This window comes from Myotis lucifugus, unplaced genomic scaffold (assembly GCF_000147115.1).
Source record: "Myotis lucifugus unplaced genomic scaffold, Myoluc2.0 scaffold_78, whole genome shotgun sequence".
NCBI lineage: Eukaryota > Metazoa > Chordata > Mammalia > Chiroptera > Vespertilionidae > Myotis > Myotis lucifugus.
The window spans coordinates 4643914-4660170 of NW_005871126.1; the positions used below are offsets into that span (position 1 = coordinate 4643914).

At 37.1% G+C, this 16257-nt stretch overlaps 1 protein-coding gene across 1 annotated transcript in view; it reads right to left on the minus strand.

Annotated features, from left to right (window-relative positions):
• Positions 1-2609: 2609 nt before the first annotated feature.
• Positions 2610-16257, minus strand: part of AEBP2 (AE binding protein 2) — a 60579-nt gene continuing 46931 nt past the window's right edge. Inside the window, exons 6-9 of the mRNA XM_006090676.3 lie at positions 12518-12585; positions 7285-7398; positions 4714-4740; positions 2610-4196 (exon numbers count right to left, since the gene is read on the minus strand). Of these exons, the coding sequence (XP_006090738.1) occupies positions 4151-4196; positions 4714-4740; positions 7285-7398; positions 12518-12585 (255 nt within the window). The 3' untranslated portion in view covers positions 2610-4150. The remainder of the gene's footprint in view (positions 4197-4713; positions 4741-7284; positions 7399-12517; positions 12586-16257) is intronic.

The following is a 16257-nucleotide window of genomic DNA, read 5'->3' on the forward strand; positions in this document are numbered from 1 at the left end:
CTCTCTATATGTCCAAACCATCTCAACATACCTTTCTCAATCCTCGACACTACATCTTCTTTCACTCCACAACGTTCCCTAAAATTAACTTAATAAACTTAAAGTTTTAAGTCAACTTCGCACTGTACGTGCGCGCCCGCACGTGGTATTTTGTGGAAGAGCCACACTCAAGGGGCCAAAGAGCTGCATGTGGCTCGCGAGCTGTGGTTTGCCGACCACTGGTGTAGGATAACAACATTTACAGCACTTAGAGATGGTACGTGGGGAACAAGATAACAATGAGGGGTTCTGTGGTCTCCTGTTCTGGTGGGGGGAGTGTTCCTGAATAAGGGGTTTACTCTGACTTTGCAAAGGTATGTTATTTTAGATGCAAAAGGACAATAGACAGGATCACTTAAGGTAAAGAATGACCTTTGTTAAGGAAGCTAAAAGCCTAGGATGACTCATTTTTGGTTAGGAAGTTTTATGTTCAGAATATCCTATGTGGCTATTTTTGGTTTCTGAGTATGTAGGATCTAAGCTTGTCAGGTTTCGTATGTGGCCCCTTTCTCATCCACATCAGTATCTACATAAAGAAAGGCAGAGCATTAGAGGAGTGAGGATAAGATACTTCAAATGGTTTTGTATCATATTTACCTTGTTGTTTGTCATAAATTACAAGTAATTTCAATCACTAGGCAATAAAAGTTGTATTAATAACTGGAAATTGTTTGGAATCAGACAAGGAAAAAGATGAGCAAAATGTGGTTAAGATTTCCTTGGCCCTAATTAAGATTCTTTCTGCCCAACCAGTGTGGTTCAGTGGTTTAGCACTGACCTATGAACCAGGTCACGGTTAGATTACCATGCCGCCCAGGTGTGATCTGAGAGCTTCTCTTCATCATGGATGTTTCTACCTCTCTCTCCATCTCCCTTCCTCTCTGAAGTCAATCAAAAAATAATTTATAAGCAAGGATTCAAAAAAGTCATATACATAAGAAAATTTTCAACAAAAATTTGTCCTAAGAAATTATTTTCTGCACATTTTAAAAAATATTTTTCATTGAAATCCCCCAAAATGTACTTGTCTTCAAAACCCTAGGCTTTGTTATTCAGATAAACATCAGTTTCACAATATAAGAATTTGTTTGCCTTTTAGAGAACTGTTTTAAAGACTTTTGACCATATTTTCCCATTTTTATATTTTATTCAAGTATCTAACTTTTGTTAACTATATTAAAATTTCAAATAGCAAACAATAAAAGATGACTTAATCGTTGCAAATTATATCCTTTTGAGAGTACTTGAATATTTAAAGCATTAAAGTGTAAACGAAAAAATAATTTTACAGTCAGCACTTTACTGACATGACTATCATCGCTTTCAATGAGAATAAACCAAATCTTAAAATACGCATTTAGAGTTCATTACTCCCCATCTTAATTTCCTTTCATCTGAAACTCAGAAGCAATGTGTGTCCACTTTAGGGAAGATTTAGATATGAAAAGTTTATTTTAAAAAAATAAACAACTTTCAATTTTACAATATTTTCCACTTCCAAGATTCTTTTAGATAGAGCAATATGTGTCTTGTGGTTTAAACAAGACCTGATTTATAAAATTTCCTTTAGTCCTACTTAGTAAAACAAAACACACAAAAACAAATGGTGAAATATTAATAACTATTAAGAAACCCAATGTGAAAGTGTAAAAAAAATACCAAAAAAGCAAAAACAGCATTTGTTGCAGTTACCTAAAATGGCAATTTTTAAAGTATACGAAGCAGCTTTCACTGAAATGCAATGTACTGGTTCATTTTACCAAAATTAAAACTATTATATTAAAATGTAGGCTTTGTGGACTAGGTTTATTTTTCCAAAAATTTTACCATCTGTACCAGGGATTGGCAAGTTTTTCCTTAAAAGGTCAGAGAGTAAATATTTCAGGTTTGCGGGCCAAACGGTCTCATTGCTCCACTCTGAAACTATAGGAAGAAAGCAAGCGCAGACACCACATCAATGAATGGGTATGCCTGTGACTGCAGTTTGAGCACCGCTGGGCTAAACAATGGATTTTGAGTAAGAGACTAATTATATTTCAGGTACCATATTATAAATGTCATATATGGAAGTTAGGAGGAACAATATAGATGGATAGACGTCATTCAAGAAACATAATTAAAATGTTCACAAGTAGGCCCTAGCCAAGTGGCTCAGTTGGTTGGTGTCATCTCATGAACCAAAAAGGTTGTGGGTTCGATAATGGATGTTTCTCTCTCACTTACTCCCCCGACCCCCCCATCCGTCCTCACTCTCTAAACATCAATAAAAGCATATCCTAAGGTGAGGATTAAAAAAAAAAAATGTTCACATTTACTTGCCAATCATAATTGATGGTGTGTAATAATGTTTACATACAAATTAAATATACTTTCATTCATTTTAATTCCATATTTTTTGGTGTGTTAATAGAATCAGACCAAACTCAGATAAGCAGCAAAGTACCATGAGTGAGTACTCGGAGGCTAATCAAGAACCATGAAATTTGGTTTTGACATCTAAATATTTCTACACAATGAAAAAACTTTTATGTACTGGATCCCTAAAGAAAATATTAGATGTATATTTCAGGTGTTGTTTTAAAATTTAATTGTTACAATTTTGAAGCTAAATGTGATTTGCTTTTGTTTTATTAGAAAAAATACTCAGCAAGGTCTACAATCATTGGTCAATTAAGAATGACTTACAAGAACATGAGGCAATAAAATAAAAAATACAGGTACAAACTATATATCTGAAACACTTCTATTTGGCAATTTTTTAACAAACCAAAATTTAAAAAGAACAAAGAAGATTGCAGATTACTTCCAGATACAGAATAAAGCAATTAATGAAGTGCTTAAGCAAAAGAAACAAAAACGGTAAGAAAACACACTGCTTTTCTTTTCAAAAATAAAATCACATTTGCTACAGATCATATGGATAATACCCTTATTAAACAACCATTCCAGAATGTCTTATAGTACCAGTGCTTTTATTTGCACTTCATTTCATTTTATATGACTCATTTCATGTATATAGCTCTTTACCCCATTGTTTACGAATAAAGTCCCCATAACTTTTATTTTAAAATATTTTAAAGTAAATGAGATATGATTTATGTATCATGAAACTTTCCCATTTTGGAACCAAAGGCTTGGTTCTATATTTTTGTCTATTCTTTAAAAATTTAGTGTAAAAACTGCTGGTTTTTATATCACTGTAGTAAAGTGAAAACTCCTCAATCAGGAGTATTTTCTGCAGTTTGACTGCATATAACCACATACTTTACAATATGTCCTTCCAACAGTAAGGAAATGATTGATTTCACAGTCACTGTCAGAAATGAGTGCCATAATTCTATTATGGGTATAGGTCCTCCCTCAAAGACTTTCTGGAAGGATGTTCAATGTGTTTTGTTCTTAAAGATATTAACAGTAGTACATAGTCCCTTAAGTCTGCAAAGACATTTATTGTTAAAGAAGGTGCTTTATTAACAATTCCTCTGGCAGCACTAGTGAATTACAATATCCTTCAATATTATTTCTACCCATAATATATACATTTAACTTTCATGCCTCTAGAAAAACATCTACAGTACATTTCATAATATAAAAATATATTACAAATCTGCTGAATTATTTACAAGCAATGTTCTATTATCTCTATGCAACATTTGTTTGATACAATACTAACAAGTTACACATATTTCCATTTCTGTAAGTTAAAAAAAAAATCCATATGGCTTCTTGCTTAACCAAGCAAGAAAGTGATTTTATTTTCTTTTTCAAAACCAACTTTGGTGCATAAAGGATTCATTCAGTTTGACAACACTTAAAAAATACAATTTTTCTTATGTTAAGAAAAAACTAATTAACCAAATGCTTTCCTCAGAAAAAAAAAAATTAGAGGCTTATGTAGGTTAAATGAAAATAGAGGATTATTAAAATATTTGAAATAAAGGTTTTTCAAAAACCGTTAACAGATTAGTTATATAGGTAAATATTAACATACTGTACTCCATTAGAAAACCCTAGTCCTGAAAAGGGAGCCACCAGACATACGGCAACACTCTTTAACAGAAATTTGCAGCCCTAATTCGAAAGACGAATATTAGTTGATTGCAAATGTCGTTCACTGTTTGCTTAAATACAAATTGAACACTTTTCTTATCAGAGTTCTGCAAAAGAACACAAATGGCAACCAATCACATCTATTTATAATTGATAATTTTCATTGCCTAATATGTCCTAATATGACTTCAAATCGATAGACACTGTCAAGATAAATATCCTTACAGTGCTTTTGGTATTTGTATGGGCACACGTTGTAATTGTTTTTCTTTCCAATATAAACTACTGCAATCACTAAAGGGGGGAAAAAGCAGCTTAAAGCAGCAAGCATGCAAAGCCTTTAAGAAGCTATTCCACTAAGTTGCCAAAAGAGTGTTTGCTCAGTCTCCCACAGTACCATTCCATGAAAATGTGGACATACAGTAATATATTAATATATTCCACAGAAGAGCCTACTTCATTCACAGAATGTTTACACTAAGCATAAATATTATTCTAAATATTGGATTAAAAAAGAGGAAGGGGGTTGAGTCTAATGTGCAACTTTTACTAAACCCATTGTCAGTGACTAAGACTGCAGGTGTCCCCGCTTGTTTGCTTTTTATGTATTTATTTATTTTTTACCTCTTCAACCTCTTCTGCGGCATTGTTCTAGAAAAAGAGAAAAAGGAATATTCTTTTATTCAACTATATCAAAAACACATTAAGTATTTTAAGAGACATTAAAAATATTTATAAAATATAGGCAATGTGATGATCATTGATCATCATTAAAATTTATTTCCAAAGCATTCACACATAATGAATGCAAATTTAGTTACATAGTATAGCCTTTTAATTAATCCTTTTTATGTAGCCTGCTAGTGTATTTCTAAAAAAGCATTTCATGTCTAACACATACATTTTAACCAACTAATACTACGGAAATTAATGTTTAAAATCTCAAATAAATAGGTTCTTTTTAGTCTTTTTAAGATATTTTTAGAAGGTTTGCCATGCTTTCATTTTGAAATGTGCATAAACAAATTATTTCTCCTAAAACTAGTTAGAATAACTGCTTTTTCCCCTTTTACTTAATTTCACAAGTTTTCCCTACCAAAATCCAAAACATTGTTAATGCTACACCACAATAAATGTAAGGAGTTCTATTACTCTGTATCACTTTAGGGTAAACTAAATTCTAACTTTCAGAATACCAGAAGCATGAAAGTTAAGACTCAAATGTTAAGATTGAGGTAGTTAAAAAAAAAAAACAAAATACCTCCACAGAAGTACCTACATGTGTTAAGAACATCTTCATTACCCCAAAATGAAATCAGTAAGTATTGTAGAATTACACTGAGAACATGCAATTCCTATGCACTTATAACATCATCGGTTCTGAGCTTGAATGATTTTTTTAAGTCACTTTCACGATAATATCTAAATTGCTTCCTATAGAGCACAAGAAGGGGGGGGGGTTGGTTCTGTGAGAAAGGAGACCCTTAGAGAGGGGGGAGTACAAGGCAGGGCAGAAACACTGAAGTTAGTCTTAATCATATAATTAAGATTCATGCCCCTTTGTCAACTCTCTGCCTAGGAAATGTTTACAACCAGTTTTAATAGCAGGGTGGCTCTCCCAAAATATCACTCTTTTAGAATGCTAATTTTAATTACATCCTTCAAAGAGTAAGCAGAAATAACCTTAAATTAGGTAACAGTAAATAAACAATATTCAATTATTTCTTAAATAGTGACTTTTCTGTATTTTCGATGGTGGATTTACCTCAATCTTCTTCCTTAAGATATTTCATTGTTCTCTATACCAGTTAATTTCTTGATAACCCAGCTCGGTCCACAGAAACAAGATTTTATTGAACTTAGCACTTTCACCAAAAGATATTTTAAAATTTATTTTTGGAGTAGGAAAAACTGAGTCTCAGTGTTTCCACATGGCAAGGCCCATTATGTTAGAATTTCATTCTCAGAAGATGTCTCAAATTATAGAAATCCTACTGCATTGACTAACATTCCACAAAAAGTTGTGTCGTGGAATGAACCAAACTTTCAAAATGTTAATTACTTCAAAATCCGGCACAGTCTCCTTATGATAGCTAAAATTCACATTTGGGATTATCCCAAATTTTTATATGTCCTCTTATTCTTATCCAATCTATTCCTATTATAAAATACATACTAAATTAAAATTTATCTTAAAAAAATAGAAATTTTGTTCATTGATAGTGCCTTTAGCCAGGCCGATGTGGCTCAGTGGTTGAGCATCAACCTATGCCAGGACATCACAGTTCAATTCCCAGTCAGTGTACATGCCTGGGTTACAGGCTCAATCGCGTGTGTGCGTGCGCGCGCGTTGTGCGTGCAGGAGGCAATCGATTAATGATTCTCTCATTACTGATGTTTCTATCTCTCTCCCTCTCCCTCTCTGAAATCAATAAAAAAATTTTTGAAAGACTGCCTTTAAAGCATTTTCATCACTTTTAAATATATTTTTATTGATTTCAGAGAGGAAGGGAGAGGGAGAGAGAGAAACATCAAAGATGAGAGAGAATCATTGAATGGCTGCCTCCTGCACGCCCCCACTGGGGATTGAGCCTGCAACCCAGGCATATGCCCTTGACCAGAATCGAACCTGGGACTTTTTCAGTCCACAGGCCGACGCTCTATCCACTAAGCCAAACCGGCTAGGGCTCACCACTTTTGAAATTTGGGTAGAGGCAGTATGGAGTTCAGTCACATAATATCTGTGTAACTTTGGGCAAGCTATCTAACCTCTCGCTTCAGTTTTCTAATCTGTAAAACAGAGACAGTGACACTTATTTCACAGGGCTGCTGTGTGAGTGAAGTATATGTAAAGCACCTAGCAAAGTGACTTAGCACATAGTCAGAAAAGTTGGGTCTCTTTTCCCCACCTCTACCCCACCTGATACCTCCCTAAGCACATGACACTAAAACAAAGGTCAAAGCAGAAAATTATTAGAAATGTAAACACTGGGAACTACCTCTTAAAAACAAACAGTGCTATATTATCTTTCTCAATTCTATAATTTATAAATCTTTGTAACTGCTCAAGAAAACAAGATTATGCTTGGTAATGAATTCAGTACTTAAAAAATAAATCCTAACCTTACACCAAATATTTAGAGATTTAAAGATTACAATTCAGAAAGTAAAACATCAAATCAACAATTAAATTACCTGTATATGTTTGGGTCCAAAAGCAAGGCAGTATCTTTGGGTAGCTTTGATAAATGAACTACTTTAGTTTTTAATTGATGTCGCTCACTTTCATTCACCCACACGTCAGGCAGACTATAAATTAAAAAACAAACCATACATAAAATAACATTAATTTTAAATTTACCACTCATATACCTTCATATTACCCAGCCATTTCTGCTAGTTTGACAGGGCCACCTAGGTTATTAACAAGCTTCTCATAGCCAAATGAACTTAACAATCTAGGTAGTGGGATGAGGAGAAAAAGCAGGGTGAAATTTGAGGCACAAATTTGGGATGCATTAGGAATTTTTGGTAGCCAAGTCATATCAAACTTATACACTGCCTGCCCTTTAGCTTGCTGAGTGAAATTCACATTTGAGCTTGACATGATGTAAATTTGACACAGAGTTTCTTCATGAAGAAATAAGAAGTAAAAACACCACCAAATTCCACTTTTTAAAAAATGCACATGTAATCAAAATTCCAAAATCAAAGAAATGTGATCCTATAAGGAAATTCAAATAAAAGCAAATTGATATTTGGATGGATCAATTTCCAGAACACCAAGAATACAGACATTTAAATATGTATTTTTAAAGACACTATAGGGTTGGCAAAAGCAGGTTTATAGTTGTTCAAGTGAAAAATAATACAACAGTAAATAATAACACGTTTCATGTACTCACAACTATAAACCTACTTTTGCCCTACTCTATATATTTATGACCTTAATATATAAAAATAGCTCTTACAAATCAGTATGAAAGAGGCGGTGAACATTAATTAGGGACAGAGGGATAGGGTAGACAAAGCACACTAACCATCAATTTACCAAAGATATGAACAGTTTAAAAATGATCTTACTGCCCTAAGCTGAAGGGTCCCAAGTTCGACTCCGGTCAAGGGCACAAACCTCAGTTGCAGAGGCAACCAATTGATGTGTCTCTCTCACACCAGTCTTTCTCTCTGTTTCTCCTCCTCCCTTCCACTCTCTCTAAAAATCAATGGGAAAATATTCTCAGATGAGAATTAACAAACAACAAAAAATAAAAATGATCTTACTTGTAATCAAAGAAATGCAAAATATAAGAATGTAACAGCCAGTGTTGATAATAAAGAAGATAAAAAAGCTCTCTAATGAAGTAGATGGGATAAGAAATTGCTAAAAACTCAGGAGGGCAATACTTATCAAAAACTGTAACATTTTGCATAATTTGTATATTAGTAGACTTTAGAATATCTTTAACAGTAAAGAAAAATGGGTAATTTCAATGTTCAGAAAAAAAACAGCTCATTAAATACATTTTACAGGGCCATGTATTTACTTTTTTAATATGTTTTTTGATTTTTAGATAGAGATAAAGGAAGTGGGAGAGAAACAACAATCGATTGGCTGCTTCCTACACGTCCCCTCCTGATCAAGTCCAAACCCTGGACATATGCCCTGATCAGGAATTGAACTGGTGACCTCTTGGTGCACAGGAAACCGCTCAATCCACTGACCCACACCAGCCAGGCTTCAGGACCATTTAAAAATGTCTTACACCAGTCAAAGAAAGGCAAGTACCATATGATTTCACTCATGTGGAATCTAATTTAAAAAATAAACTAACGAACAAAATAGAAACAGACTCATTAGCGAACAGACTGACAGCTGTCAGAGAGAAGGTGGGTTGCCAGGCTGGGTGAAAAAGGTGAAGAGATCAAGCAAAAAAAAAAAAAAACCAAAACAACACGCGCACGCGCACACACAGACACACACACACACACACACACAGACACACACACACCACTCACAGATACAGACAATAGCATGGAAATTCCCAGGGGCGAGTGGGAGAGGGTATAGAGGGGATAAATGGTGATGTAAGGGAACTTGACTTGGGGTGGTGAACACATAATACAATATACATAGAGATGATGTACACTAGAATTGTACACCTGAAACCTACATAATTTTATTAACCAATGTCACCCCAATAAATTCAATTTTTAAAAAAGATTTTAAAAAATGCATTTTAAGCTCTTTAAGTAGGAGTAGAATTAGTAGGATGATGAATGTATGCTTAAAGAATTGTACAGATTTAAATAAAAAAACAGAGGCCAAGAGAAGAGATTAACCAAAGAACTTATATGCATATATGCATAACACATATATGCATAATCCATGGACACAGACAATAGTGCAACGAAGGCCTGGGGGAGGGGAGAATTGGATGGAGGGGGTCCAGAAGGGAAGAAAGAGAACATCTGTAATACTTTCAACAATGAAGATAATTTTTTAAATTATTACTTTTAAAATGTCCTACAGTTTAATTTCCATAAAACCTGAAAGGGAAGGAGGAGAAAGTGGTGGAAAATATGTTCTACACTATTAGAAGCTTAATAGTCAAAGGATTTTTTAAAAACTAAATGGGGAGAACTTGGAAGATGGCGGCATAGGTAAACGCTGGAGACCGCCGCCGTGGACAACCACTTCAAAAATACAACTAAAAGTCGGAGCGGACATCAACCAGAACCACGGGAAGGCTGGCTGAGGAGAGTCTCTTCAACTAGAAGCAAAAACAACAGCATTCCGACGCTCAGCGGAGGCGCAGTGTGGAAAATTTAAAGGTACGGCGGTGCGGTGGTGAGGGTGCGCGCGCAAAGCGGGCTGGCGGCTGAGGGCGCGGTTGTCGTTTTCAATCAGGAGCGAGTCTCAGACTCTGGGCTACAGATCCGGGCGAGTCTCTAGGGACCCAGACTCAAACAGGAGAAGCGGGACTGTCTGGCTACGGCCCCTCCGAGGTTTGCAGCGATGGTTGGGACAGAGAGGCAGAGCCCCTGGGGACGGACTGAGAGCAGTCATAGCGGCTCCCTCCCCCCGCCCTGTTGAGCCCGCCCCGCCCAGGCCCTGCGCACAGCCATTTGCCGACCGCCTCAGGCAAAGGCTGGAATAGCGCCTCCCCAGAAGACAGACGTTTTCCACAGCTGATTCCTACAGCCAGTCGACCTGGTGGTCAAATCCCTCTAGTGTTAACTACAACAATTAAGGCTTGGCTAGAACAAGACTGCGCACAGAGACCACAAGGGGGTGCACCAAGAAAGCATATAAGATGCGGAGACAAAAAAACATGACAGAAATGGAGGATATGGAGCTAAGAATCGCAATTTTGAGGGCTTGCCATAAATTTGTGCAGAGCCTCACGAAAACTAATGAGACCCTCGATGCTACGATAAAGAAATTAGAAAGTAAGCATACACGGACTGAAATAAAGAATATTATACCCAATAGCAGACCAGAGGAGCACAAGAATCAAACCAAAGATTCGACAAAAAACACCCAATTGGAAAAGCAAAATGAAAAAAGAATCCGAAAGTGTGAAGATAGTGTAAGGAGCCTCTGGGACAGCTTTAAGCGGACTAATATCAGAGTCATTGGAGTACCAGAAGATGAGAGACAGCAAGATATTGAAAACCTATTTCAAGAAATAATGGCAGAAAACTTCCCCCACCTGGAGAAAGAAATGGACTTACAGGTCCAAGAAGCGCAGAGAACCCCAAACAAAAGGAATCCAAAGAGGACCACACCAAGACACATCATCATTAAAATGCCAAGAGCAAAAGACAAAGAGAAAATCTTAAAAGCAGCAAGAGAAAGAGGCTCAATTACCTACAAGGGAATACCCATACGACTGTCAGCTGATTTCTCAACAGAAACTTTGCAGGCCAGAAGGGAGTGGCAAGAAATATTCAAAGTGCTGAATACCAAGAACCTACAACCAAGATTACTTTATCCAGCAAAGCTATCATTCAGAATTGAAGGTCAGATAAAGAGCTTCACAGATAAGGAAAAACTAAAGGAGTTCATCACCACCAAACCAGTATTATACGAAATGCTGAAAGGTATCCTTTAAGAAGAGGAAGAAGAAGAAAAAGGTAAAGATACAAATTATGAACAACAAATATGCATCTATCAACAAATGAATCTAAGAATCAAGTGAATAAATAACCTGATGTACAGAAAGAACTGGTGACTATAATGAATCAGGGACATAGAAAGGGAATGGACTGACTATTCTTGGGGGAAAAGGGGTGTGGGAGATGCGGGAAGTGACTGGACAAAAATCATGCACCTATGGATGAACTCAGTGGGTGGGGAGTGAGGGTGGAGGGTGGGGTGGGAGCTGGAAGGAGGGGAGTTATGGGGGGAAAAAAGAGGAACAAATGTAATAATCTGAACAATAAAGATTAAAAAAAAAAAAAAACTAAATGGATTTCTTTACACTGATATACTAATGTGCACTGTAAACTCACAAACCTACTTAAGAACATTTAATTCACATCACATTCATTAACATTTTCTTAAACAGAGTTTATTAAACAAAATTTTAAAAAGGATTCAAAATCCAGGACAAATATTACCACATATTGCTAATTTTTTGAAGAATAAGTATACACAATTTGATTCTACTTCTTAAAAATTTATTCTTTTCTTGGTGCTTATCAATTCCATTAAAAATTTCTATCATATACTTCTATTACCTATTATAATAAGAGAAAATTTTTTAATAAAAGGATAAAACGAAAATTAAAACTGAAATCTAAATTAAGGAATATCTGGGTCAGAAGTGCTCTAAAAGGTACTAAAACACCAAGAAAAATGTAATGGTGCTGAAAACCTGGTCAACTGCTTTTTCTATAAAACACTGTGGGTTGGATAATGTTTAGAATTTTTTTTTTAAATAAATGATTCAAACGAAGGGCCAACTAAGGCTGCTTGCATACTACTTGAGGGCCATTGAAAATTCTAAAAATAACCACATCCAATTAAAAATCTTTCATAGATTATCTCTTTAATCCTGACCTCAAAATATTTCATAGTTTAATTTCCATAATTCTGTTACATTTGAATCCAATAATGTTAAGTAATTTTTGAGTAGATGATTTAATTTTTAAATATATTTTTATAAGTTCAGCGAAGAAGGGAGACAGAGAGAGAGAGATAGAAATACCAATGATGAGAGAGAATCATCGATCGGCTGCCTCCTGCACGCCCACACTAGGGATTAAGCCCACAGTCTGGGCATGTATCTGGACTAGGAATCCAACCATGACCTCCTGGCTAATAGGTCAACACTCAACCACTGAGCTACACCGACCGAGCGAGTATGAGATTTTAATAAAAGACATTAGTCTATTAATTACACATAGTATTCCAAATACTTACATGTCTTCAGGCATCCAATGAAGCAAAAGTTTTATCTTTCCAGAATCCTCTTTTCTCTTAGCTATTACCTAATGATAAGAAATCATAACAATGATTTGTAACACATTCTAATATCATTAAAAGGCACTTTTAATCCTAATCAAGAACTTTTAAGTGTTGTATCCTGAACTAGATATCACCACCACATCTTGTTCTGCCTTGTTTTTCCCCCCCAATTTTACCTTTGATTATGTACTTTCACAAAAGAAAGAGGAAAAAAGGAACTGAAGACAAGGTTTGTATAGCCAAATAGAAAAACCAGCCCAGCCGGTGTGGCTCAGTGGTTGAGCATCAACCTATGAACCAGGAGGTCAGAGTTTGATTCCTGGTCAGGGCACAGGAATCTCGAGCAGGGGGCGTGTAGGAGGCAACCCATGAATGATTCTCTCATCACTGATGTGTCTATCTCTCTTTCCCTCTCCCTTCCTCTCTGAAATCAATACAAATATATTAAAAAAGAAAAACCATATTATCTTTATTAAGGGACTGAAAATGCTATTTACTATCTCCTAAGTCTGTGGCTTAGCTAGAATGCTACCATGGTTCTACATTGGCTAGAATATTTTTAAAGAACAAACAGTAAAGAAAAAATACTTCTAGGAAGGGAAAAGTCTGTAATTTACAACGGAGACATTTTTTGTTTGCTTGGAGGTTCTTGGTTGGTTGGTTTTATTTTAAATGAACATCAGCCGAACAGTGTTTAGGTTCAATCTTAAGGAATCCACATAAATTAAAAGGTGGATCAACCTGAACAAAAAGACCTGTAGAAGGGTAAGAAAAAAAAAGTACTTGCCATTCATTACCAGATTCTGAAATTAAGATAATACTTAAATTAAATAAAAATAGATCAAGATGGTATTTTGTAACTTACAATTTCCATGTTAACAAAATTAGCACGTTAGTTTTAATAATCCAAATCTCAATATTTTTACCAAGTTTAAATTCTAAAAAGCCACACAAAATTGTCATCCTCAAAACATAGAACTAAGTAACAACAGCACTCTATGCAAAAATGAAATACTTTCTATCTCCATTCTGAAAAACCTATAGTCAATACCCCATTCTAGACTTGACAATGAGATTAATTAAAAAGCACAAAGACAGAGCTGAAATACCTCGAAAAAAAAAAAAAAAGATATGAAAACAATGCAAACCAAGCAAGCACAGCAAGCCAACTGACTGGTAACTAGGAATCTGCTGACCTCTTCTGGAGAAGGCTCGAAAGAAAATGTTTCAATTAAAGAAGACAAATTAGGTAAACTGCACAGCATAGAGCCTCACAGATACATTTTCCTCCAAATGGTTTCACTATTGGCATGATTATTTCCTATAAAAGTTAATTTAATAACTAGGAAACTTAAAATCTGACTGCTAACAGAAGTGATTATGCTTAACACATACTGCCTCCATCAAAATCTTCCCAGCCATGGAACTTCGAAAAACAGCTCCTTTCCTTTCTACTGTGTCCAACAAACACCTTTTCCCATTATGGATGTCTCTTCCTTCCACTTTCCCCAGGAAAAAAGCATTCTCCAGATCACACTCCACCCTCAGTCAAGGTTACCTGTACCTCCCGTGTCACCTGGGGGCGGCAAGTCACTCTTATTTGTTTCTTAAATTTATGACAAACATAGGTTTCATGTTCTTAAAATCTCTCAGATGTTTTCTACAGCTAGAAAACTTATTTTCAAGGTCACAGACTATTTTGACTGTCAGTAAATTTTTAAATTTCTTCCAAACTCCTTATATCACCATTATTGGTAGTTCCTTCATTTTTTTTTTAATCATCTCAATTTCTCCACAGGAAACTTAAGGATTTTATCACAGGAGCTGCTCTAATGAAAGCATGTAAAAGTTGGAACTTTGCTTTTTAAAATACAACCTTCTTTATCACATCACCACTCCCTATTCCCTAATATGCAGAGACACTTGCTCATTAGACCATTATTTCATTGCGTTTATTGCTTATTAAATGTTAATGAGCCCCAAACCTGTCCTTAAATTTCTTCTTTTCTATTTATACTTAAAGAGTTCCTAGTGATGTTATCCTGTTTGATACCTTTAAATACCACTAATTATGCTGAAGACTTCCTTATTTAAATTTGTGGCCACTCCTATCCTCTAAGTTCAAACTTGTGTCCATCTCCCTACACAGACATTATATGAAATTAGAGCTCTTAATACATCCCTCTCCTTTGATCTACTCACCACTACAGCCTCTATTTTAAATGGCAATTCCATCCTTTGGCCAGCTACCCAGGCAAAAAAAATCTGAAGTCATCCTTTCCTTCCTTTATTACATCTGGCATGTGATCCATCCATAATTCTTATAGTACTACTTTCAAAAGATATCCAGAATCTAACTAAATAGCCCATACCATCACTTTCTTATACTAATTAATATGTTTATCCTGTCTCTTCCACTAGAGTATAGGCATGCATGGTTTAGCAGGGGTCCTCAAACTATGGCCCGCGGGCCACATGCGGCCCGCCGAAAACATTTATCTGGCCCGCCGGGTGTTTTTGTCGCCGCTGCCTGTCCTGCTTAGCAGCCAACTCGTCCCGGGCCTGCAGTGCGCTTGTGTGGAATGTCTGAGGGACAGTGAACTGGCCCCCTGTTTAAAAAGTTTGAGGACCTCTGGTTTACTGTTTTGTTTTAGCCTGTTTTGTTCATTGCTACATCAATAATATGTGGCACACAGTAGGTGCTCAATATTTAAGCAAATAAATTATCCTAGTTGCTACACTATGCGTTTGGGAACCACATCTTATTGAACAATTTATAGACTTACCAAATCATAAACCTACATTATGAAACTTCAAAAAAGGACAGCCAACAATCCCTGCTGAGCAAGCTCCTGATCTTGCTGAATTCCAATAAAATTCCCAGTGCAAGCACTTTGCCTTCAAACCCTCTAATTTTCCTTCCAACCCTTCCATCTTTATTTATATTATACTAGAGGCCCAGTGCACAAAAATTTGTGCACTTGGGGGGGGGGGGGAAGGGGGGACCCTCAGCCCGGCCTGTGCCCTCTCGCAGTCTGGGACCCCTCGGGAGATAATGACCTGCTGGCTTAGGCCTGCTCCCGGGTGGCAGAGGGCAGGCCCAATCCCTAGGTGCAGCCCCTGGTCGGGCTCAGAGCAGGGCTGATTGGGGAGTTGGGGCGCCGCCCCTTGTCATGCACAGAGCAGGGCGGATTGGGAGGTTGCGATGCCACCCTCAGTCACGCTCAGGGTATGGCTGATTGGGGGTTTGGGAGCTCCTCCCTGTCATGCACAGAGCAGGGCCAATCAGGGGGTTGAGGAGCTCCCCCCTGTCACGCACAGAGTAGGGCCGATAGGGGAGTTAGGGCACTGCCCTCTATCACCCACAGAAAAGGGCCGATCAGGGGGTTGGGGCGCCACCACTGTCACACTCAGGGCAGGGCCGATGGGGAGGTTATGGCTCTACCCTGTCACACACAGAGCAGGGCCCGTGGGGGAGGGGGGGTTGGGGCGCCTCCCTCTATCACTCACAGAGCACGGCCAATCAGGGGTTTGGGGCGCAGCCACTGTCACACTCAGGGCAGGGCCAATGGGGAGGTTATGACTCTACCCTGTCACACACAGAGCAGGGCCTGTGGTGGGGGGTGGGGGGGGGTTGGGGCACCGCCCCCTGTCACACACAGAGCAGGGCCTTGTGGGGGGGGGGGGGGGGGGTT